This window comes from Lissotriton helveticus, chromosome 7, assembly GCF_964261635.1.
Source record: "Lissotriton helveticus chromosome 7, aLisHel1.1, whole genome shotgun sequence".
NCBI classification, from domain to species: Eukaryota; Metazoa; Chordata; class Amphibia; order Caudata; family Salamandridae; genus Lissotriton; species Lissotriton helveticus.
In genome coordinates, this window is record NC_136068.1 from 130,413,479 (window position 1) to 130,440,032 (window position 26,554).

Genomic DNA, 26,554 nt, shown 5'->3' on the forward strand with positions numbered 1-26,554 from the left:
AGTTAATGACATCACGGAGATGGGGTGCGATGATGGAGTCTGCTTTGTTGAAGATGTGGTGGGGACATGGGTCCGTTGGCGAGCCAGAGTGGATGGAATTCATGAGGCGGATGGTGTCTTCAGTGGTGATCGTGTTCCAGGCGCTGAGGTTGTTAGAGGGCGGTTTGTGTTCTGATGGGGGTGGGGAGGATTGTTTGTTGGAACTGTTTTCGAAGCTGTTATGTATGTCGGCAATTTTGTTGTAGAAGAAGGAGGATAACGAATCGCAGAGGTCTTGGGAGGGAGTGATGTCGTTTGAGGCCGCGGTGGGGTTGGTGAATTCTTTGACGATGTTGAATAGTTCCTTGCTGTTATGGGCGTTGTTGTTGAGTCGATTCTTGAGTGCTGATTTCTTGGTGGCTCGGATCAGCTGGTGGTGTTTGCGGGTGGCTGCCTTGAAGGTGGTCATGTTGTCGGTGGTTGGTTTTTTTCTCCATGTTTTCTCGAGAGTGCGGCATAGCTTTTTGGATTTCTTAAGGTCATTGTTGAACCAGGGGGCCTTTTTGCTGTCTAGTTTGGTGTGATGGTTTTTCAGGGGTGCTAATTCGTCAGCGCTGTGGGTGATCCATTGTTTGAGTTTGATGGCAGCTTGGTTTGGGTCTGATGAGAGGGCGGGTGGGTTTTGGTTGAGCGATGTGAGGAGTTGGTCAGAGGTGATTTTGTTCCATTTTCTTCGGGGGATAGGTTGTGGGGGGTTGTGGGTAGATGTGGTTTTGTAGCTGAAGTGAACACAACTGTGGTCCGTCCAGTGGAGAGTTGTGGTGCGATCGAAGGAGATGTGTTTTCTGGAGGTGAAGATTGGGTCGAGCGTATGTCCGGCTACATGGGTGGGGGTGTCGACAAGTTGTTTGAGGCCGAGATTGGCCAGGTTGTCCAGAAGGGGGGTGGTGTTGCTGTCGTTTTTCTTGTCCAGGTGGAAGTTGAGGTCTCCTAATAGAATGTAGTTCTCGGAGGCGAGAACATGTGGGCTGATGAAGTCGGTGATGTCTTTGCTGAATTGTTTACGGGTTCCTGGTGGTCTGTAGATGAGGGTGCCTCTGAGTGTGGTCCTAGGGTCGGTGTGGATCTGGAAGTGGAGGTGTTCGGCGGTTGTAAGGTTATCGTTGGAGCTGGTCGTGATTTTGATGGTGTTCTTATGGACGATGGCGATGCCTCCTCCTGTTTGGTTGGTGCGGTCTTTTTGGGTAATCTTGTAATTGTCCGGGATGGCTATGGTGATGTCGGGTGTTGATGATGCGTTCATCCATGTTTCAGTAAGGAAGGCGACGTCCGGTGATGTAGTGTCGAGTAGATCCCAGAGTTCGGTGGCGTGTCTGTGGACCGAGCGGGTGTTCAGCAGGATGCACTTCAGGTGGATAGAGTCGGAGCTGTGTTTGGTGTTAGTGGGTGTGGTATGGGTCTTGATGCTGGTAAATTTGCAGGAGTGGCAGGCGAAGGGTCCATGGGTGAGTCCTGGGGCAGCTACGCAGCATAGAGGTTTGCGTCCGGGGTTAAGGGCTAGGAGGGTGGTGGCGTCATACGTTATGCCTGAGGAGTGCGCTTTGCGGGGGCTAGGGGGTCTGGCGCTGGGCGCGGACGGGCGTAGGCGGGCTTACCTTTGGCGCACCTTCGGCGCGCATGGGGCGCGACCGCTGCGCGTAAATGCAACTGTCCTATGTGGATAGTGGAAGGGGAGGGGCGAGGGGGGGTCAGCTGGGAGGCGGGAGCAGGGAGGAGACACTGGCCAGGGATCACAGCAACAAGATGGCAACACAAAATGGAAAGCGAAAGAGGGGCACGGGAAAGTGGGGGAGCGACCGCTTCAGTGGGAGCTTCGACGGTCACCATAGGTACACCCCAAGTACAGCTTGACACCCATCCCCCACGATGGGCCCCCATAGTTTCTACCGCATGCCTTTCCGTGGCGGAGTGTCCACCATGGGAAGGTATTCAACTGCAGGCATACAAATATGGGTGGCGGTGTCTGCGAGGTACCACTACTATATTGTGTCCCTTTTCCGCCCAGCAATCCGACCAGCGGAAAAGCGGCGGATGATCTATCCGGCTGCCGCGGTGCCACTCAAGCAAAACCCCTTACACGGGAGGCACTTCTAATGCCATTTGCTTTTATAATTCTGCACCATGCAAAGCTTGATGGTTTCTTCCAAGTACTAGTGCAAGTATGGACCACAGTAGAAGGCAGTTGTCACACCTGCTCCAGCAGAGGGGGTGCCCACTTTTGAGGGGTCCTGACCCTCAGAGGAGAGCCATGGCGCAGCTAATAACTGAATGGAGGACACACCCTTAAGAGCAAGTGAAAGAATCTCTACAGCGCAGCTCACTCAGATTGAGCCTGAAGTTCATCCGCTTCATGAAATGACAACCGATACGTTTGATAATACAAAGGATTGAATCTCTGCTATCCCTTTTATCTTTGTTATAATTAGGGGCAGATGGTAAATTCTGCTCTGCCTGCAGAGTTCACAGGATTTTGCCCACTCTGCCTAAAGCGCGAGATACCAGAAAAATTCGGTGCACCGCCGCATGACTAACCAACGTTTAGTTGCTGAGCAAGAAAAAGTGAGCATTCGGACGAGTCCCAGCACACTATCTCAGTGCTGCCTGTCGCTACTGTTAGCGCTGAGTATGCTGCCACTCGAGTAGAAAACCTATTAGGGTAGCAGAAAGGCACATCAGCCTCTGGTGCGGCTTATGGTGCTGTCCACACTGATTTTGTTTTTCTTTTTTCTGTGCAGAATAAGCTCTCTACGCTATAAATGTGCACAGCACCGAAATTCCGTGCATTTGTGCAGAGTTTTTATGTAGGTGCGTGGAATTCTGTAGCGTTAAACTCTGCGAGTTCTGCCTACCCCTGGCCGTCATCACGGTGGGCGTGTGCTGATGATGGCTGGGGGCCGTCATTAACCTGCCCACTGTTTAAAAGTGCGGCACAGGTGCAGAATCGCGGCCGCGCCCAAGGGGTTAAAAAACTATTATAGTACTCTGCCCATAAAGGCTAATGCTCGGCATAGTTTCTGCTTGTTGTGCCTGAAGGTGTCCTTTAGACGATTTGTCTCCTAAACACAACCAAGAGGAATGCTTCCAAGTTTTCTGGTGAGACTGGATGAGCTTCTTTGTATAGTACTCCGTCAAACAAGAAATATCACATAACCGCTGAAGATGTTCGTACCAACATGTGCTTTGCTTCTTTAAGTGTAATGCTGGCAGTTTTCAGAGACGTCTACTAACTACCCAGTGAACTGACGTTCTGTACCAAGACCTTCCAAAAGGCAGTAACTGAATGGCCAGACCAGGCCAATAATGGTGGTTATATGACTGTGACCACCCCCTGCGTCTCTCCCCCCTCACTGGATACATAAGTATTATGTCTTTGCTTCAATCTTTATGCATCCTCCTATCCTGTGATGTTATGCAATCTTCCTTTTCCTTTGTGTATGTAAAGCGCTCTGATACCTACGGGTCTAGCTAGCGTTGTATAAAACTTTATAAATAAAGTGTCGTGGTGGGGTAATGCCTTAATCAGGCATGTGTGTAGGCATATGCACTGCTTCAGTTTCTTGGGAGCAATTTACTGCCGTCTTCTGATAATAGGAGGTGGCCCTAATACAGTGCATTGTGTTGTAGGGTCTTGCATTAATTTTTCATTTCTATAGGTAACCGCTCGTCTCATCATTCCACAGAGTGGATATTTCATTAGGCACATCTTCATGTTTTGAGTATTGTTATCACTTGGAGTATTGAGGAGGGGTGACCATCAGAGTTTACTTCAGGAGCTGGCGGCTCCATTTTATTTTGAATGCACACATGTACCAAATGAGTCCTGTTAGCAAACAGCCGTGTCTTGGTGATCTGTTGCCTGAACAAAAATTCTCTAAGCTGCAGGTGAAAAACTATTTGCAAGGGCTGAAGATGTACTGCCTTACTTGAGCTTCTTAGGTAAGGTGTGCACAGCTTATGGCATTGCCTGAACACAAATTGTGGGAACGAGGGTTCATGATTTTTGATCAGTCATAGAGGGCTCCGTGCACTGCGACCCCGGTCTTGCCTGTTGATGCAGCGAGTGTAAAGATTTCATGGGCGATGAGCTGGTTGAACTTGTGATCTACATGTGTGGTTAGACAGGCTCTCTCTGAATAAGGTGCCTGTCCAAATAGGAGGAAATGCATTGCTATAAGCTAGATAGATGGCTCAATTAACCTACGTGTTTGTGCAAGAGATTGTAAAGCAAGGCAGAATTATGTAATACACCTTGATGTGAAAAAAGAGGTATGCTGTAGATCTCAACATGCACATTTTTTTAAGCTGATTTGTTTTAAAGGTAGTGGTTCTAGTAAAACAAAAAAAAATCTTTTGTGAGGATGTGCCTCATTAGTCCCTTTCATGAATATTCAGCGTGGAAGTTTAAAAGAGGGAAAAATTGCCCAATCTGTTAACCATGCGAGCCGCATGCGGCTTCGGTTTTGATAAAAAAAAAACGGAGAGGTTTTGGCAAAAATCGCGCGTATGCTGTGGTTTTGAAAAAAGCTCCTTACGAGTCACACACAAAATTACAGTCCCAGTTTTTGAACACCAGATACTTTTGGCTATGTAAATGAAAGGTGCAAAAAGAACACTCGATGGCCAGAATGCAGAACAATGTCATACATTCACCCCAGTACAGAGATCTGGGCCTAAATCAATCGTTTTTTGCTTACCATGCCATTCCAGTTTGAACCCAGCCATATGCAAATCAGTTTTCATCATGCTCCCAATGGGAACAGTCCAGCCTGAACTGCCAAGCCAGGTTCTCTTTGGACTGGAAATGAGTATCCTAGGATCAGTTTCGGGGTTTCACCCCTCATTAGCTAGGATAGCTTGCCTCCAGTGGCATGAAGAGCACTGGACCCAAGTCTGGGCATACCCGTCCTACTCAGGGTGACCAATGCAAAAAGAATAATAGATGGACAGAATGCAAATTAATCAATAGGGACTTTGTTTACTCAACCAGCAAGCCAGTGCAAAGCTCACTCTGGCAGCAAACACTCATTTTGTTGTTCAGCTGAACAGGTGGGTGGCCATCGGTTTCTTTATTTTCATAATATAATGTTGCAGCCTTCTTACTTGAGCAGCAGGAACATCAACATTTCAGGAACACTTTGCTGTCGGCATTCGAATGAAAGCAATGGGAGGGGGACTTCATGAGAAGTGGCAAGTTTGTCCACGTTAAGTGTTTGATACAGATCTGACACACCCCACTTGTGACATGCCTGGAGTCAGGCATGAAAGGTGGAAGTTGGTGCTAAATATTGGATCTGTAAGAGCAATGGGTAAGGAGAAATCTATATATGAACTTGAGCAGATTAGCGAATTAGGTTTTCAATGCCATTGGCTTGCTTGTTGTCCAAAATCAGGCACTTCAGTGCCCACCATGTAAATGTTACAAGATAATACAAAGAACCCTTCCACTCAACATCTGCATCTAAATGGGTCTAATTCAACTGTGGGTTCTCAGCTTCAATTTCCTGCTCTCTACTATCCAAACAAGCATTTACAATGCAACGGTTTCGCCTTCGGAAAAGTTAGAGCTATTGGCATTGTAAATGACAAACTTTTTATTTGTGTTGGTTTTGAAAACAGATAAATAAATAGCATTGCCATTTACAATGCCAATAGCTTACTCTGTCGCAAATGCGAGACGTATTGCATTTGCACACACACACCCACACGAGAGCCCCCCCACACCACACGAGAGCCCCCCCACACCACACAAGAGCCCCCCACACCACACAAGAGCCCCCCACACCACACAAGAGCCCCCCCACACCACACAAGAGCCCCCCCACACCACGCAAGAGCCCCCCACACACGCAAGAGCCCCACGCACACACCCCCACACAAAGAGCCCCCCACACAAAGAGCCCCCCACGCAAAGAGCCCCCCACACGCAAAGAGCCTCACACAGAGTTCAGGGGTGGCACAGAAGCAGAGTTTCACCAGCTGAGGCTCGCATGAAGCCTCTAGCACAGCCTCAGTGTCGGGATCTTTGTTTACCTTCAATAACACGAGCCCGGTCACGAGCTCCTCTCCTCCCTTAGCCCCTGCTCGGAGGTCGTCTGATAAACTCCCCACCCGCGCACCCCTGTCGCTTGACCTCTATTAACAGCCCGGTGCGAAACGACCACCTTCCTGGTTTAGAGACAAATCCCGTCTCGCCCCTTGCGTCCGACCATCGTCATGTTAACAAAGGTACACAAAGCCCAGCGCCTCAGCATTGTGTTATAGGAGCGCTAAAAGTCAGAAGGCATCTGCTAGTCGCCCTGGCCGCCCACCTCAATCAGTTTTCAACAAATTCCACAAGGAGTAGTTTAGTGTGTGGACGGATTCAAACACAGCCTGCCCTCTCCTAGAAGTATTGTGTGTGATCTGTGAAACATATCACAAGTGTCTACTTACTGAAACTGTCTGCAGTTCTACAAAAGTCTTAATCACACAAGAGGAAGTAAATGAAGTGTGTTTATTGTTTATGCGGCCAGGGGTACTATTGGAGCTTTTTTAATGTTGGGAGAGAAATGCAACAAACCTGCACACGTCTCAGAAATTCACTATTAGACCAAATCTGCGTAGATCACCTGTTGGAGTGCCCGGGGTATTGGCACATTGATGCTTTCCAATACAAACCTCGCAGCCGGGGGTAAGATACAGAGGGGGTCGAGAGATCTGAGTGGCAGGCGACTGCCCAGCCCCCGTGGCTCCCAGAAGAGCAGTGAAACGGTGTCCACCTGGCCCACGTCCGACCGGGCAGGATGTTGTATCTGCCGTCTGCTCGCCGCTGCTGCTCGTCGGGAGTGACGGAGCGCCGTGTGCGCTAGGCTCCGGATTGAACCCTCGCGGTAGAATTCACCCTGGGACCACCCCGCCATTTCTAACTCAACCATAGCAGCCGCTGAATAACTGGCGAGTGTATTCCACGAATAGCGTGGGTTACTAAGCGCGTTTTGCTATAAAGGCACAACGCTGTGAGTAAATAGTCTTTCAGTTGAAACCCTTGTACGGATTGCTCTGATTGAAATAGGTTTCTAACCTAAAGTGCTTCATTGACTGCAGTAACTGAATAATAAGGTTTTATATTTAGCGAGCGATGTGACAGCCAGTCGCTGCATAAAATTTGCCCAAAGAGGAAGCCCTTTGCATACAACAATCATTGATTGATGTGGGACGCTAACACGAAGCACTTTATGAATAACAAATATTGAATAATAATGCCATGTAAAGCACACGCCTTACACTTTCACCCACGTCCAGAAACTCGAAAGTTTGAAACCGGCATCCCGAAGCGGCCACGTCCGCTGGTTTAAGACGGCACTGCGGAGCTTCGCAAGTAAGCTACTGCCCGGACGCCATCTTCGGAGGAATGACGAAAACAAACCTTGGAGAAAAAAATAAAATAAACAAACGCCCACCGCTGCATGACAGACAAAAGGGGCAGAGCTTAAAAAAACACAAGCTCCCACAATGATTGACACATCTCTCTTCCAATGGCTAGCCTCCATTTATTGAGCTAGCCATTGGAAGAGAGAGGCGGGTTAAAGCCCCAGTACTGGAGATCAAAAAATTTCGCCTGCGCAGTGAACGCCAGGCGAAACCTAAAAATTGATATATTTGTCTAGGCACCGCTTCATTGGTGTGGTCCCTACAAAACGCAACAGAAGACTGCTTTTAGAGAAATAACGAAGGATGTTGTGCCATGGATTGCCAGACTTTGCGGCACAACAGGAATTTTTTTAGCATACAATGGCATTTTTACTGCACATCGTTTATTCTCACGCTTTACTTCGACATCTTCTTTCACCAAAAAGAAGAGAACGTTTAAGTATAGATTATTGTGCTTTCTTAAAATTCATTTTAGGTTGCAGGCTTTGCCATATACCACTTTTTTAATGAGCCGAAATAAAGACTTTATTAAAAAAAATGTAAGTAACATATAGCAACAGCCATACAAATTGCATTTTAAGAAATTGCATAACAGAAGCCAAAAGCACGTAAATCAACAATATCTGGAATGCATTGGAAGCCAGAACGATAGAAGATAGAAGGCAGAAGAAAAAAAAGTAGGACAGGAGAGCAAGAATAGAAAAGAAAGTATCCAAAAGCCATGCCACTCCGTGAAATCTACACATGAGGAAGTGAGAGTTCAACGCTCCTTTTAAATCAATTAAAGGAAGGCATTGATTAGTCCAAAAAAGGTTATCGACAAGGCAGCCATGGGAAAACCTTCTGCAAACATACAATCGGTCTGAGGAGGGGAAAGTTGGGTCAGGCCTCTTCTGCAGATCGTTGCCTAGTGACCTGACAGTGTGTCAAGGGACTCCAGATATCTTTGGACGTACAGCGAACCGGCATCAACTCCCAACGTGCAACCTACATCTCCTGGCACAGTGCTGCATCATGCATCCATCTGTTACTCGTTGAGGCCTTCCGTTTACCCCAGTGCATTCAAGCCTGCGCTTAGCAAGCAATAGTAACATTGCCTTCATCTACAGGTCTCCAGCGGCTTCTCTTTAACATAGCCTAACAGGGCAACAAGGGGCGCAATGGCCTGTAATGTTTGCTTCCACCCAATAGTCCCGGCTCTATGGGCACTCCCAAGACAGAAGAAAAAAGTCAGCACATGGTAGAGCCCGCGTCCTCCACCAGGCCCAAAGTCTCAGCAGCGCCGGCGTATTACAGATTGTGTAGAAACGTGAAATTAATTAAACGCAGCCTATAAACGGGGATCCCAAGATTGGGTGTAGCAAAAGGATCACTGTTCCTCGTTGATTTCTGCACGGATAGCCTCTTCCTGGAATACTTAGTTGGATGATATCTGGATCAGAACTTTCCGCGGCATGCTAGCATAAATGCGCATGATAAGTCTGTGGCGAAGGGTTAGTAAGCTTTTCTTCAAACACCGGGGAGGGGGTATTCGGAGGACAGGAAAAGTATCGTGGAGGTGCGCATGGACTCTGAGTTGGTAATAGGTCATGGCACCCAGAAGAGAAACTGGAATGTTTGAAATACCTGTTGATAGCTAATAAAGGTGCCATCAGGGTATGCCATTCCGAAGGAGGGAAGCTGCAATTGCGTTTGCACACTGGCCTCTGATACCTCTGTGCGTGTCCGATAATCTGTACAGAAGGGGCAAATAGGTGCTCCAGTTGTGCAATTATGCAAGAAATCGTCGGAAGCATGGCATGATCTTGCATAAAGCCAGTGACGCAAGATAATCGACACACAGGAAATGACAATAATAAGCAGTTACATATGCAAAAGAAGGGCAAATGAGAGATCACACAGAAAAGATAAGACACCAGTAGCAGAGGGTGCTCACGTTGCTGATATGCACACCGGAAAATATGGACAGCGAGGGTGATTTGCTTACACGCAGTATGTGCCCGTATCGGTCAGAAAGGAAAACATAGTGCTCATGGTAACCAAGCACAAAAGAGAGCAGAATATACTGCTCACACGCAGAGATGCACACATGACAACACAAGAAAGAAGGGAAGGGTGCTACCACGCAGCCATGTACACAGGAGAGAGAAATGCATATAGGGCTCTTGCAGTGTAATGCACATAGGAGATACAAAAACATGACATGGTCCTTACATGAGACAAAACAGAAATGCAGGATACAATTTCATATTTAGCCATTGAGCGGGTACAAAGAGGAAACTGCTCACTTTACTCTCGTCCTCCATAGAGAAATACACGAAGCGAATGCAGGCATTGACCGGCGCGTCAATGAGGCGAACAATATCCAGTCTGACTTGATATTGAGAGGACACCATGCCGATGAAGATCTGACCATTTAGTGCCATTCGTGAATCCTAATGTTTGTTCCTCTCCAATGCCATCTGGGGGTATTTTCAAAGACCAGCAACGTCATATGGAGAATTTTCAGGAAAAAGCAGTGACCAAATGTAGCCTTCAGTAAACAAACATGCACAAAACTAGGCAACAGGCAAGACCAAATTCAAATATACGTGGGCAAAATTCACCATATATTAAACAGGCAATCGGGACACCCTTGAGGAGGTCACTGATAAAACCCGTACATGTATTATCACTCAAATATGACAAATCATTGAAAAATGCAGTGATCCTATAGTTGGCATATAAAATGCGCTAGCTCTCGAAAGCATGCTCTTGATGCAAACTATCCTGGAATCTGTACATCTAGCCTAAGAAAAGTCACGTCTCAAAACCTGAAATTTCTTTGAACAGATAGCAAGTATCTTCACCAACTAGTAGCACGTTTGATGTCTCAAACCTGTTAGTGACAGAAGGCCGTAAGAATTTAGACTCCTTAAGTAAAGTACAAATTTTACATCTAAAAGTAAAGAAATTGACCAGCGTAGTTTTGCTTTATGTTCAAACAATATTTCAAAGGACATTCCTAAACGGAACTACATTTTGATTCCCCATTCCCAAGAAATTCTCCACTTGAAGGTAAAAAACGTGAACAGGTAAAACGCATAACCTATAAAGCTGTACAATCGGACAATCTGCTTTTAGATACTAATGTCAAGGAAAACTGGGCCTCGTTTTTCAAAGCTCAAAACATTCCAGCATGGATCACAAAGACAAGAGTCACAAAAACAGGCTTAGTTAGCCAAATCTCTTTAGACAAAACTGTGCATGAAAGACAATCAAATTAGAAGCCACAGGATTGGAAGGCTGTCCCCTTTAACGGGCAAATTACATGCTATTTTGAAGAGGCTATGGGGGGGCGGGGCGATATGGATAGTCACAAGGATTGTGATGGGCATCCCCTGATCTAACTACAAATATATATTTACGGGCTAAAACAGTGAGTTTGCATACTTGAAAGGGCAGTGACTTGCTATTCACAATAACAATGTGCAAAACCCGGCGGTCCCACAGCAGGGACCTTCTGTCTGTCTAAATCACGAGCTGGCTTGGAGTGATAATGCTTATTTGTCCAAGAGTATTTCCTGGTTTACAACCTCCTGGTATGCCATTTTTTTCTGTATAGTGCTTTCCGCCACCGTAAAAAACCCCGAAAGCACTGAGGGAGAAGAAAGGATTACAGAGGCGCATGTTTTTGAAAAAGGTGCGCGTTTGAGAGAGAGGGGGAGCATAAGGTGAGCCCGGGAGTGGTGCGTGCACGTGCAGTCTGCTAATTTTCAAGCGCTGTGCTTGTGGCGTACCCCTGCTTGCTCCCGCAAGGTGGAAGCCGCCACAAGCACGAGTGTGTGCTTGAAAATCAGCAGAGCGGCGGCTAAAGGCCCTCCTACCGAGCGCACACGCGCTGCGTAGGCGAGGCCTAAAAAACAGGGGAAAGCATTTCTTTGAAGCGTGAGGTGGAAACATGCTGGGGGTCAACACAGTGGTAGGGTGCGGAAGCAATGGCAAGAAAGCAACGGTACAGCATCCATTTTAAGACCTTTTCTTCCGTCATCCCTGCTTCTCCTCCATCATCCCTGCTGCTTATTCCTCATCCCTCAGTCGTACCAACACATTCACTGTTGTGAAACACCCCATCACACTGACAGGTTGAGAACTGCCAACCAGAGCTGAGAAAGGGCTGCATTTTTTTTGTCTAGCCACTGTAAAAAACAACTTAGTTGCAGATGCAGGTTGAGAACTGAGGAGAGGTAATACAGCTGGTGTTTGCTTTCACTAAATCTAAGGCTGCACACCATTTCAGTAAGTGCTCTTCTATTTAAACAGGCCTCCGTGGAAAGATCTGATGGTTCGGGTAAGACAAGGGCCTTTCACCTGGGCCATGAATGAACAAGAGAGGGCTATACAACTCCTAAATAAACCTTTTCTCACTTCAGTTTCATAGGTACCAATCGGTAAAGGCCTTGACTTCCTGGTTTCCTACAAAACAGAAACCCAGCCCCCGAAATCTGCAAAGAAATACAAAAAACTCCGCTATCCGAGCAGCACGTTTTCTTTGTTAGAATTAAAACTGAAACTAGCAAATGTTTCTGATGATCTCTATTACCCGGTCTTAAAGAGTTAATTTTAAACATTTTTTAGTTGCAGTATTAAAGTGAAACCAGGCATGGTTTCGGATGATCTATAAACCATGTCCCAGGTGTTGATTTATGGCCCATGTTGAGGACCCATGTCATACCTAAACCATCAGAGCTTTCAGTAGAGGCCTGTGAAAATAGAAAAGCACTTGAATAAAATGAAATGCTGTACAGCCTTGGGAGTTACTGGAAGCAAACTGCACAGCGTGCAATTAGAAGGTTCTGTTTTCAGTGGCTAGACCAATAGAATGCAGCAGTGTCCACTCTTATTGGCTGTTGCCAACCAATCAGTGTGATAGTGTCATAACTTTGAAAGTGTTGGTATGACTGAGGGGTGAGGAATGAGAAGTAGGGATGAGATATGAGAAGTAGGGGTGATGGATGAGTTGAGATAAGAAATAGGGATGTTGGAAGTGAAGAAGATGAATGAGAAATATGGATGGTTGGGCTGATGGAAGAGAAGTAGATGATGGGTGAGAAGTAGGGACAATAGATGAGAAGTGTGGATAATGGATGAGAAGTGAGAATGTCCTAAAGAGAATGTTATACGGGAGGAGGATGCGAGAGCGAGCGCAAAAGGGGGCTAGAGAAGAAGCACTCTGGTGACAAAGGACAATGCTGAGTGCAAATGGAGAGACGTACCAGAGGTAGACAGCTGGAAAACACATGGCAGTCTTATACAGTGCTTGACCAAAAAGTAGTGCTTGAAAAGCAAGCTGTGGAAGCATAGATGACAGCCAATCAAGATTTTGCGCCATCAAGGGACAACCGCAAGATTGACAAGCTGGGACACTGATAAGACGCAGGTAAATTGGCTTTGTCACCAGCCTTTGGTAAGTAGTGGGCATGTACGAAGCATGTGTTTGTTCTCAGTAAGACCACAATGTCTTTCGCAACCAGACAGCTGCTCTGTGCTGTAGGGTCGACCTAAAAATTATATTCTTAGTCTCTTGCATGTGCTTAATCTGGTTAAATTGAATTGTAGTGTTTTAGAGCTCCTTTCAGTGCCTTCCGAAGATTTCCCAGCAGTGGTGAAGAATTTCTGCAAACTAAATATTCCAAGTACTGCAGGTGTGTGTTTTTTAAAGGCTTACTCTATAGGTATCAGGCGTGTGCTGAAAGTATCTTTTATTATGTGCTACCGGCCTTGTATAAAACTGGAGAAAAAGTTAAATTTAGTGCACAAAAGGACAGCCCAACATGTGTCCTATTGCCATACACTTCCCCTCCCCCAAATTGCTGCACTCTTTCTAGTTTGTAAGCCAAATTTATGTTGGCATCTGTGCTAGATCTTTACTTCCTTTGTTTACTCTGGGGAAGCAAATGGTGTCCTTTGGTGCAAACAAACGCTGTGTTCCTTCAGTAATTTGTTGGATTTTAAAAGGTCTGTGTCCAGTAGAAGTGCCAGGCAAACCACCCTTTGTTCCATTCCTTCCCATGAATGTCTGTGTGGTGCAAGAAGAGACCCCGACTTGTACACTCCACCATTGTTTTCGGTGGAGGTCTTTAGATTGACTTACTTTTTAGGTTTCGACTGCAAAAAGCTGCGCAAGCAGCTTTTGCGCAGGAGAAATCTTATGAGAACTGTAGTGTGGCTTTGGTTCGGCCCTCGTCATTGATTGGCTGGCTCCGTAAACGGAGCCTTGCCATTGGACGAGGGGCCTGTCCGTCAATGCCGGACCAGACACGGGGGCGTTCCCGAGATTCTTTTCCTTTTGCCGACGTCACGCGACGCCGGGAACGCCCCCGAGTCTGGTCCGGCATTGCCGGCACTACTGCGTCTCTTCTCCCCCGTTTCCCGCCCCGTGACTGGCCGGCCGGCCAATCCTAGCGCGGCCGGCCGGAAGTGCCCGCCCCCCGCAGCCCGGGGGAAGAAGGAAGACGGCAAGCAGTATGGCGGCGCCCGCGGGGCTCCCGTGGCCTGGAGGGAACCGCCGCCGTCGACGTTGCCGGTCTCCCATGCCGAAGAGGGAGACCGGAGAAGTGCCAGAGAGATTTTCGACGTTGCCGGTCTCCCATGCCGAAGAGGGAGACCGGAGAAGTGCCGCCGTCGCAAGGTGCAGGTGAGTCGATTGGTTTTTTTGTATTTTTTTTTCCCCTCCTCTCTTCCCCTGCCTTCCTGCCCCAACCTCTCTCCCCCTGTCTCCTACCTTCACTCGTCATGTCCTCCCCGCCTTCCTCGTCTCCGGCCGGGCTCCCGGCTGCTGCTCTGGAGGCCTGAGAGGTGGAGCCCTGTCCGGGGAGTTCCCTGCACCGGCATGTACGTGCAGACACGAGCCGGGCCTCGGGGGTCTGCTGGTGTGCAGAGTGGAGCTTCAGAGTGAATTGGGAATGTTCACTGCGGGACAACTTAAACCCACAATGTATCAGCCAGGCGCAGGCCAACTGAGTAAAATATGCATATAGAACTGTAATAAGGCTGGCCTGCAAAATATTAGGAAGCCAATGGCCACGCATGGCTCCCCCTCGGCTAATTTGCGGGGAACAGATTGTAATAGCTGAGGCTTTCCGCTGATTATCTTATCCAGGATCAATATTGCTAAAATCCAACCAGAAGCTAAACAAAGTCAGTTTCCCTTCATTGCACTGGGCCTTCTTCTGAGTAACAGATGGCTGGATGGGAATGGCTGCCTCGCAAGCGCTGTCCGTACTTGGTTAGTTAACTAGTTGGTGTTTGTGAACTATACAGATGGAGGGAAATTAATGTTAGAATTGCAATTTAGTAGCGGACACGAGCAGCATTTTCTCAGTGTCTGTCACGGTACATTCTTGGATTGGATGTGGGACCAGTGAATACAGCGCTGCAGTGTTTCGACACAGCCGTAACCAATGTTGCGGCAAATGGAGGTGAATTGAGGTTCTCGCCTTCTCTTCTTTTGGCGGGTGTGGGTGTGCACTGGAAGTGACCAGCGTTGATATACCCTTTCACTTGTGTTTAACAGAGGGCTTTGGTGAATTTCAGTATCTGTGGATGTGAGCACCGGCTGTGTTGCTGGGTTTCTCTGTTCCTGGGTGATTTATGACCGAGGTGCACATTTCGGGGCTGTAAAATATGCACACAGGACGCTAATTGCCGCAATCGCTCTTAAAGTGTTGTTAGTGGGGTTTACAGTGAGTGCTCCCTGCTATTTTAAGGCATTATGCGATCCCGCTTGCGGGGGTAACCAGAGCTCGCCCCGGATACTAGGCATTCAGTTCTCGGTGGTGGAAGTTTGGGTCGGCCAGGCAGCTGTGGAAAAGGTTGAAATGTTTTTAAGGCTGATGTAAGACACTGCACCCTGTGGCTGGGTCCCGTGACGACAGGATGTTCGTCCGGGCCCTGTTGGGGGGGATGGGTGTGTGTATATCTCCGAGCCTCGTGGCCACGGTTTGTGCCCTGACCCGTGGGGAGCAAGCTGTTTAGTGGGCAGTATGAAAGAATTTAGTGGGCAGGCGAATGGTAATATGAGTGTGGGTCCACTTGTGCAGGGGCAAGGCATTCGTGCTTGGGACCTGAACGTGCTGGTTATCTTTGTGACCGGCTCTTGAAAAGCAGTGTGTGAATGGGGGGTGTGGACGCAATACCATGGTGCCTGGTTCCGTACACATAGAACCAGGCTGGCCCTTCGAGGCCCTAATGTACATGTGCCCTAGCCGACCATGGGGTGTATCACTGACATGAGGTAGCATGCGTGGGCCTGTGAGAGCGTGGTGCTTATGTGAGCGTAGGTTTATTTGTGCCTGGACCGTGCCTCAAATGCATGCGCTATTGGTATTGTAAATGACAATGCCATTTATTTATCTGTTTTCAAAACCAACACATAAATAAAAATGTTGTCATTTACAATGCCAATAGCTCCAACTTTTGCAAAGGCGAAACCGTTGCATTGTAAATGCTTGTTCCCTTTTAGGTCGAAGCCTACCAGACAGCACAGCTGTCTGGTTTGCTAAAGATATCATGGGTCCATTCAGAAAGCTTCCCTGGAAATGCATTACCATTGGCTTTGTAACTCACATTTTGTATTTTTCTATTTGCTGGCTTTGTTTTAGGCTGTCCAGAGTAGGTTTGTCCTCCTAAGGAGCAACATTTTTTCACATCAACTCCCTTTGTATTCATCCACAAGTACTCTTTTCTGTAAACAGGCCTGTAGATCTTGTTATCTTGGCACATTTGTTGTGCGTTTAGACCACGGTCAAATGTCAAGCTGTCTTCCAGAGGGAGTTTGGGGTTACCTTTTCTTTAACTGACTTCAAAGTGAAGAGTATTCATGTGACAATCTTGCTGGATACTGGGGACAGGAAAGGGTTTTTTCCTAGCACACAGCGTTTAAATGAACTGTACAAGTATTTCAGACTATATCCGAATTAGAAACTCAAATAAAGCAAATTTTTTCTCAATTCTGAAGCGTGTTGGAAACAAATACTTTATTATGATCATAACAAATTATTACACTAAGTAATGGCATTTCCACACATGGGTTGTGCGCTGTATAACTTTATTAGTAAAACTGTATATCTAAAAGAAACACGTAGTGATAGATTCCCTAACTTAGAATTACCCCCATTCGTCAGACTGGATTCAGAAAGTTTTTCGTCAGAAGTACCCCTGCGCGTCGGTAGGCCTAGTTGTGCTGCTCAGCAAGCGTAGTTTGCGTCGTCGCTGGAGCTACTTAGAAGCGCCCACGCGCGCTGACGTCAGTTCTTTCTTTTTCTGAGCCAGCAAGCGCAGATCCAGGAAGAACCTGTTCCCCCAGTCAATTTTTGACTGAGTGTTCATTTTTCTGAGTCGATCGACTCCTGGTGTTGAAGGGATGCCCGGTTTCAAGAACTGTGGGGACTGTGACCGCTTGTGTCTCTACTGCCTGGGGCGCGAACAGGACTCCAAGTCGTTCTCCGGCTGCCGGGCCATGGCTCCGAAAACTTTGTGGGAGTGGTCCCGAAAGATGCTGGCAGTCGGCTCCGCACCGCTCAAGGTACCGTGGGAGGTCGAGGGACCAGTCGCGGCGCAGTCGCCATCGCTCCTTTGGATCGAAGTCTTCGCATTGGGGGTCCGGTAAGTTGAAGCATTCCAAAAAGAAGTCAAAGAAGCGCCGTCACTCTTCAACTTCCCCTCGCCCGTCGCGACTGAGGGTGCTGGTGGCACCACCGGTGGAGCCTGCGACGTCGCTCCCGGCCTACCTGCCCTTTCCGGGTTCGTAGGCGACGCCTGCACAGGTACAAGAGTTTCTATGCTGCCATGTGCCTGCGGGCCCGACTTGGGGCCCTGCCCATCTGACACTGATGGCTTCCGCCCTGGCGTCTGCTTCGGCCCCGGCGCTGCAGGACCACCCTGGATCCAGGCTCGGATCCCGGGCAACACCGGTTGACCTGATAACACCTCCGCCAGTGTCGGCACCTCCTCTGGTACCACTGCCGATGTCCCCGGTTTCAGCCCTGAACCGGGCGCGGCGCCGGAACGGCGTCAATCGACGCTGATGGGGCCTTTATACCCCTACGTCCGTCCTCCTTTTTTTCGGCCTGTTGTGCAGACTTTGGAGGAAGGGGAGGACTGGAAGGGGTCTGAGGACCCTTCCGCACAACAGTGCGGTGATGACAGACTGGGCAGAGAATTTAGGGGATGCCAGTGGCCTAGACACCTCGACTGACCGTGGCATGCTGTCTCCTTCCGTGGCTACGGAGGAGAGAGCAAGTTATGCAGTGTTGTTGCATAGGGCGGCCGATGCTCCCCACCTCGAACTCCTTACAGTGGCCGTCAGGACTAACCTCCTGACTGAACTGCTTCAACTGGTGGCAACCTCTTAGGAGCCCTTGCTGCTTTTTAATGATGCACTGTCTGACGTTCTTTTGGGCACTTGGCCCAGGCCCAACACGGGCTCCTGTGGACAGGAACGTGGCCAGACACCATCGCCCGGCGACCCCCTCCCTTCCAACACCCCACCCCTGAGAGCTTGGTTGTCCAAGCCTCTATTTCCTGAGCGTATTCCCTTCTGCACCTCCAGATGGGGAATCCAAGAATCTGGAGCAGCTTGGCAAGAAGCTGTTTTCATCTGCCAGCTTAGGGCTGCGGTCGGTGAACACTGCATGCCTCTTAGGCCGTTACTCCCACTTTGTGTGGAACACTGTTGTGCAGGTGCTGCCCAACTGCCCGATGAGGCCCAGGCAGTGCTTTCCCAAGCTATTGCAGATGTGAGAGATGCAGCTAAGTTCACGATTCGTTGTGGGCTTGATACCGCCGACTCGCTGGGCAGGGCGGTTTCCACATCGGTGGCGCTTCAATGCCACGCCTGGCTGAGGACTACTGGCTTCTCGGGGATGTCCAGAATGTGAGAAGTTAGCCTGGCATTTACATGTCCACTAGTTCTAGTGGGCACCTTGCACCAGTCTAATCGACCCTTATTGATGGTGATTGTAAAGTCAACCTTCTAGAAAGCTATCCTAGTGGTAGCATGAACCAGCAGTCTTCAGGCTAAGACTTCAGTAGGCGAGTTAAGCAAGTTGTTTTACCATATATAATCCCTTGAATACCAAATGAAAGGACACCAGACAAGGTATATATCAAATATATATGTATTTAATCTAAACACAACCCCTCTGCACTCTTTATGAGGTCAGAGGTAAAACTACAATGCAAGTCACACAGTTAATATACTATAAGTTGCACAGTATACGTTATGGGAGCCGCGTGCAGTGTCTAAACACAGGCGCGGGTTCCCATTGACTTTCTATGGTGTTCGTAAAAGTTACAAAGTTAAAGATTAAGGACACTTCCGGATGGACTTTGATGGAACCCTTTTAAACTAGGACATTTCGAGAGTCAAGACCCACGGGAGCACCAGAATACTCGAGTTACCTCACCCAGGGAAGCCGGGTGCATAGGTGTCTTTTCGTGTCGGGTTTCGTCGTCGTTTACTATGGAGAGCTGCAAAGAAGTGCTGCAGGCGACCAGAGGAAAAGTGTCCGGGTGGATCGGAGATGTGAAGAACCTGAAAGCAGAGGGGACCGATCCTGGGTCACTAGCCAGTGACCAGGCAGGAACCAGGCGATGTCGGGTGCTTGAAGGTGAGTTTGTCTCTTCAGCCACGAGGTCCAGGAGGCATAGACGACCAGGAGCTGGATTCGAGCTGTCCCACAATGGATCTAGATTACTGCAGCATCGGTATCCAGATTGGACCCAGCAAGCCTTGGCAACCGCAACCCACGCAGGATGTCGAGATTGGCTCTGTTGCAGACCAGCAAGGTCTGTGCGGCTTCTCCTTTGTAGGGAAGCTGTGGCAAGCCTGGAGCAACCAGGATTGCAAGTCAGATTCAAGATGGCGACTTCAGGGGGCTCACTAGCCAACAGGCAAGGAGCCGGGAAGGAGCATCGAGCACAAATGTAAAGGCGGGACACTCGTGGAGTGTGGGGACCTGAGCCTCGGTTCAAATGATGCTTGGGGCTGGGGCTTCTCGTACCCCAATGCACAACTTGCTGAGGCTTCAGGAAAGCAGTGCAGGTAGCAAAACGCAAGATGTCCGGTCCCACGTCTCTCGTGTCCGCCACGGGCCTCGGCTTTGCTGTGGATGTGGGTCGGGATCAGAGAAGTCTGGAAGTCCAGTTCTTGAGTTGCAGAGTCTTCGGGTTCCGGCGGGAGACATGAAACTGCAGACCAGCAAAGTTGCTGTTGGTGCCTGTTTGAAGAGGGTGGTCACTCTTTGACCACAAGGGATATGTCTTCCGTCTTCTAGTCAGAATAGAATGTCGAAGGTCCAAGAGTTCTGTATCAAAGTTTTGTTCCAGGACAATCTAAAGTCCTGGGGACACAGCTCCTATACTTATACTAAGGATGGGGGCTGGATTACCTGACTAGGTCCCTCCTGTGGGTGGAACTGAGAAGGGGGTGGTTACACCCCTTTCCCTTTGTCCATTTTCGTGCCAGAGCTGGGGCTGGAGTGCCCCAGCAACTGGTTTGAACCGGGTTATGCGTGGAGCACCTTGTGTGCCCCAGGCAGTGTCTAGATGCATTCACTGAATGCAGCCCTCCCTGCACCAATACACAAAACCCCTGTCTGGGGAGGTGCTGGCACCTCCCTGGCCGTAAACCTATTGTCCAGGCCACCCTTGCTGGAGTTTCCCCCAGCAACAGGAGGTCAGACTCGTGTCTGTGGCAGCAGCATCCATTTTGTGATGCTGAGGCTCTGTTTAACTTTAACCTGGTTAAGCAGTAACATACATGTCTTTTGCCTCTAGAAGGGTGGAATGCTACCCCAGCCGCCAGAATTGGTGGGGGGGAGGGGGGGGTAGTATTCCAAAGTGTTTGACACCTTACACAACATGTTTTGATAAAGCCAAACCAAAGTTAGCATTAACAGCAAGGATTATAATGCACTTAAGAGTATATGGCATGGTTATATCATAGAACCGCTATAAGGAGATGGTTCCGAAAGCTGCAGAGGTGCTCAGCTCATGCTAGGGCACCCCCTCACATAAAACCAAGCACTCTGCCTCCAGGATTGTCGAGGCCTACCATAGGAGTGGCTTATAGGTGTATATGTGTCTATATGTTAAGGTAGATATAGGTGTGCTATATCTAAGTAAGGGGTTATTACACCACCTTACCAAGGCTGTGTGAACAGACCTGTGGTGTCAGTTTGGAAGGCCAACCAGGGGTGGCACGATACATGCTGCAGCCCCTGGTAGGACTAGGGTGCACCTAAGCCCTGGGTACCTATGGTACACTATACAGGGGCTCACGAGGGTGACCCAGTAACCAATCTGGTATGCACCTAAAGTGCATGGTATCAATTTAGAGAGAGAACAGCTGGGCTCTGGGTCTGATAAGCAGGCCCACAGCCACATTAAAGTAAAAAAACGAGAGAATCACAGCAAAAAGTGGGGGTGACCATAGGAAGCAGACCCTACTCTCCTACACAGAACACCTTGATGGACATGCCCTTGAATGGCATTCGCCTTTTTTGGCAACAAGGCGGATAGTGCGTTGGGGCACTTTAAGGGCTTGCAGGCTACGGGCAAGTCCTTGGGCCTGTCGGCCACTCTGCCTCCTCTGCCTTTTGCTTTTCGCTCCTTTTGTGGCCACGGAAGGGGTGCCCCAACATGTTCCTTTCAGAGCCACCGGCCTGCGCAGCAGCAACCTCAGTGTGGCCATGGATGTGGGAACCGCTGAGGCAGTTCTGGGGGCCAGCGGGTGGGCCAGTCCACCTCCACCCCCGCAGCATCCATTTCCAAGCCTTCTAGCCTAACTTTCAAGCCCATCAAACTTTTCTGATCCTCTTGTCTTCCAGGTTCATTTTGAGAGCTGGTTTGGTGGTGGGTGTGAAAGCAGGATTTGAAATAAAGGGACTAGTGAGACATGCAGGTGTGCAACGTGTACTGCAATTGGGACATTGAGTTCTCGTCAGACAAGTATGGTGTGGCATTGGTTTAAGTTTGTCAGAGGGTATTGGTCATGGGCATATCTTAGTCGACAGGTGGCCACCCTGTGTCCCAATTGAGATTCTGTGCATCTCGTGTATATGCTGTAAGTTAGGATGAAGACTAGGGTTTGTATTGCTGAAATTGTGCTCGTTGTATGCAGCTGGTGCTTCCTGTAACTTTTACAAAGGGTTCATCCTTTCGTTTGGTTGGTCTGTTAACAGCCTGCACTAAGTGATTTAGGCACCCTGGTCGAGCATGAATTCACATCCCTCCTATTTTTAACAGGTCGCCTTGAAGATGGAAAGAAGTTCGATTCATCCCGGGACAGAAACAAAGCGTTCAAGTTCAGGGTCGGCCAACAGGAGGTCATCCGCGGCTGGGACGAAGGAGTGGCTCAGGTCTGTGAAAGAAAAGGGGCTGAGGCAACCCCTCGTAGGGAGAAAGGTGTACACTTAAAACAATAAGTGACATGTTCCTTAATACAGTGGAGGTTGAGATCTTTTTATTTTTTATGAATCGGTGAGGTCTTATGTCTGTTGTAGGGCTCCTGTTGAGCCTATTGGAGAAACGATTATAGAGATTGGAGGGTCCTCAAGTGATTTCGGTTAGGTATGTATGAGATCACAGCTTGAACAAACTGGTGGAAGTCTTAATTTGAGGTCATCTGTGACTAATTGGAGGGATGCTTGAAGTGAAGAGCCAATATTTTGAAAGTTTTATATAGCGCGAACAAGATCTTTGCAGATATCAGAGCGCTTTACAGACGAAAGGTACAACGTGTGAGTAAATAACAATTGGGGTGGGGAAGGTACATGTGGGAGCATAGTCAGCCAGATACATCAATAATGATACAAGTACAAATAAGTGATAGCGTAAACACTCAGGTAGGTCAATAACACGAGTCATACAAAAATGCAAAAAAAATCAGTGGAACTGAATGGTACAGCGTCTGTAAATATCATCCCCAGTAATAATTCAAGTGTATTTAGCCATGAGGATAGCTTTTACTTCTTTCTTAAAAAGTATGGTAGAGGAGATGAGCCTGATTTCAGGGGGGAGTGAGTTCCAGATCCTGGGTGCCATTCCTGAGAAGGAGCGTTTATAAGTTTTTTCCTTGCGGAATCTTTGGGGCTTTAGCAAGAGATTGTTTGTGCCTCTAGTGTTTCTGGAGCCTCCAGAAATCGTCAGCTTCTGGGCGAGGTATCCGGGTGAGCTCAGGTGGACAGCCTTGTGCGTCATGCAGGCGATTTTCAGATGTATTCTGGCTTCAAAGGGCAGCCAGTTCAGGGCTTTCAGGCCAGGGGAAATGTGTGAGTGTTTTTTTTGATCCAGTGATGAGTCTCGCTGCGGCGTTTAGAGAAGCTCTTATGGGTGCCGTGGTAGTTAGGGGGAGACCGCAGAGGGCGATGCTGCCGTAATCTATTCGAGGGATGACTAGAGCTTGTACCGCAGTTTGGAAATCTTTGGCTGGAAGGAAGGGTTTGAGTTTCCTTAAGGTATTGATCTGGTAGTTCGCACCCTTAGTTGCTTTGTTGATGTGTTCCTGCATGTTGAGGTTGGTGTCAAGTGTTATGCCTAGAGATTTTGCAGAGTCCACGATGGTGGGATGAACATTGAGTGCGGTTAGGTGTTTAAGCCAGATTTGAGTGGTAGTGATCTTCGCAGGAGGTGAGATCAAGAGGAACTCTGTTTTAAGAGCATTGAGTTTGAGATGATTAGCGGCCAGCCATGATTGGGTGCTTCTGATCGTTGAATTCAAAAGCATAATGTCTTTGGGTGATTGTAATTTGAGATAAAGTTGGGTGTCATCGGCGTACATGTGGAAGTGAACATTGGATGCTTGTAGCAAGGTGGTGAGAGGTTCCATAACTAGGTTAAACAAAGTTGGGGATAGGGAGGATCCTTGTGGGACGCCTAGCGATACCGGTATTGGAGAAGACATCAAGTTGTTACTCTTTAATTTCTGCGATCTGTTGTGTAGAAAGGACGTGAACCACTTGAGCACAGTTCCAGATATACCCATTCTTGTGTTTAATAGATTGAGTAAGTTCTCATGTTTGACGGTGTCGAATGCAGAAGAGAGATCAAGAAGGATAAGGAGGCAGGTATCGTTTTGATCTAGGATTTGAAGGGCGTCGTCAATTATGTGAGTCATAGCAGTTTCTGTACTGTGGTCCGCTCTGAAGCCTGATTGATGAGGGTTGAGTAGATCAAACTGATTAATGTATTTTCCCATAAGCATAGGTTGTGAGACGGTCGGGTCTGAGACTCAATTACTGAGGTGTGAGGCAAGACTCACAAGAAGGATGGGAGGGCAATAAATTGGCCATAAGCATAGGTTGTGAGACGATCGGGTCTGAGACTCAACTACTGAGGTGTGAGGCAAGACTCACAAGAAGGATGGGAGGGCAATAAATTGGGGGGGGGGGGGTGAGGTTAGGATAGCATGGTGAAATGATTGTGTATGTGAAACTGGACCGTTGGTAGATGAAGCACTTTCTCATAAAATATTTGTAGTTAGCTGGCATTTTAGAGGACTCCATGGAAGGTGGTCGGGAATATGTAAGGTGCTAGAGTTTTGCAGAGTTGGTGAGGTGTGTAAACCTAAAAAGTGAGGTCATCATGGCTGGCTGCTTAGAAGTGTATAAAGAATTAGATTAAAGAAGATCGAAATGAGGGTGTTTGACATTATAGCAGCCTTGGCAGAGAGCGTTTGGGAGGTCCTAGAAAAGGTGTGGTTCAAGTAAAGTTGTAACACGGTAGTACAAAGGATTTCAAGGTATGGAAGCTTTGCTGTGAGTAGAAAGGAAACCATTCTGGTAAGAAGAAAAGGGGTTGTATTTGTTGTTTTTAGGTAGGTAATCTCACCCAATCCTCATTTTACCGTAGTCTGTGCTTAAATTCACCACGATTTTGACAATTGAATACATAAAGGCCAATGTAGTTGGAACGTCAAAAAGCACTCTTGTTTTAAGGTGGGCGTACCTCCTATGAGCATATTGACGTGTTATTACGAAGATGGAAAAGGCAAGTTTGTTGCTCCCTTTCAGGAACAAATTTATTAGCTGCAATTCAAATCCAGCGAATGAGCTGCTGACGCAGTTATCCTGTGTACACTCAAAGTAGGCTAAGAGTACAGTATTCAGTTGAGGGGCAGTTATGGTGAGGGCAAATGATGCAGGTACGGCTTATGTGCGGGAGAGATTATTTATTTCGTCAATTTTTGGTGTCCATATTTATTTATTTTCCTCCTTCCTTACAGATGAGTGTTGGTCAGAGGGCTAGATTGACATGCTCTCCAGACTATGCTTATGGGAAAGCTGGACATCCAGGCATCATTCCTCCTAATTCCATACTAATTTTCGATGTGGAACTCCTTGGGCTTGAATAAAAGCAGTCTTCACTCCATCTTGCTTGCATTGAGGTAAGTAACAAGAGATGTATAGATGGGCTTTATCCAGGATGGACGGGGAGGTGTGGTGGGGGGGGGGGGGGGAGGGGGGAGGGACTGGGTGGTTTTAATAAAAATTCTCTTAGTACAGAATTGCATGCCATTGGAGAATTTAAAAAATGCAATGCAGCAAGTGATTAAATTCCAGCCTTTCCACTGGGGACTTGATCATTCTCCGAACTTTCACAGATTAAGCCTAGTAATGGGTCCACTTATGCTTAAATCCTTGTATTGGAACCCAATTTTTTAGTGGGTGTAAGGGTGCCATGAATACTTTTGTCCCAGGTGTTAAAAGTAGGTACAGAGTAGTGGCACATTGTCTGCCTGGTGTGCTATCACCCCATGCCATGGTTCGGGTGTACATGTACCCTCTGATCAATTTGGTAGGACTGAACCCCTACTTGCCTGGTCTAGGCAGAGCTATGGGAATGGTGAAGTTTCAGTGATTCTACAGAATCCTCATTTTATTTTCCGCAATTTTATTTTCTGCAGGTGTACCCAAACGAAGCAGCCTAGAGAGAAGCTGAGAATACCCTAAATCCAGAGCACACGTGAACTTGCTGATTTTCCTGGAGACCAACATCAATCACTCAACCTCTCCCCTACAGCTGGATGTTTTACTCGCATGGTTGTGCCTCTTGCTCCCACCTATGGTTTTTGTTTTAAACTACACGTCTCAAGCCTCATTTGATCATGCTTTGTGTACCTTGTTTTCAATCCTTCATTGGAATATTGATCATCTGTGATCAACACACGATCAGTATAGAGAGTCAAAGTAAGATAGGAATAGCCTTTCCATATGTGACATTGTAGTTCGTAATTGATTATGAGTATTTGCCATTCTTTGACCTTGATTTTTAAAGTGGAGCTGTTTCGCTGCTGTCTTTTCTGAGCAGAGAGGGAACTGTCCTGGGATTCTACGGGGAATGGTTTTCTGCAGTGAAGGTCCTGTGGTTTGAAAGCTAGGATCTAACCCACCAGGTCCTACATTGCACATGGTAGCCTAGGTTGTGTGGACACTGGGGACTAAGACCTATCTCCATTTCACAACTTATTCATGCCATTATCTTTTATGCTTTTGAGCAGTTCTTTTAAAATTGTTAGCCATACAATCTGCAGGAACTACCTAAAGCCCCACGAACTGGTTTCGAATGTTGGCTTGAACTGGTGCTGTTAAAAAAGAAAAAATTGAGAATCCTTTGTTTTGGCATTTTAAAATAAGAGTATTGGCAGAAGAGAACTGATGCTGGATCATCACAGCTTCCATATTGTTGTCCGTGCTCCTCCAGGCTTCCTCTCATCACCTGGTTTGATGGAGACACCACTAATCCTAAATGCCTTCCTCCCCACATCCAAGTCTCACCTTTGATTGCAATAAATGCTCAAAGCTTTTCTCAGTTTTTCTTGCGGTAATTGTTTTTTCTTCTGTTGCATAGTAGTGCATGCACCTGTTCACAGGGGGCCTGTTAAAGATTATCTTTTGGTGGCATCCTTAAACTCGTGGGGAGGACCAATTGGTACACAATTCTCCATTAACTTTGAACCCAGTGCCTGACAATGAATTGATTCAAGTTATGGTTAAGTCTTATCCTGACAGGTCCAAACACCTCTTTGTTGATTATGGTTTCTCTTCTGGTTTGAATGCGTGAC

General features: G+C 47.7%; 1 protein-coding gene across 1 annotated transcript in view; it reads left to right on the forward strand.

Annotated features, from left to right (window-relative positions):
- The window catches only part of FKBP1A (FKBP prolyl isomerase 1A), a 30,942-nt gene extending 4,638 nt beyond the window's left edge, over positions 1–26,304 (forward strand). Inside the window, exons 3-5 of the mRNA XM_078651705.1 lie at positions 21,739–21,851; positions 24,716–24,877; positions 25,397–26,304. Of these exons, the coding sequence (XP_078507831.1) occupies positions 21,739–21,851; positions 24,716–24,844 (242 nt within the window). The 3' untranslated portion in view covers positions 24,845–24,877; positions 25,397–26,304. The remainder of the gene's footprint in view (positions 1–21,738; positions 21,852–24,715; positions 24,878–25,396) is intronic.
- The last annotated feature ends 250 nt before the right edge of the window (positions 26,305–26,554 follow it).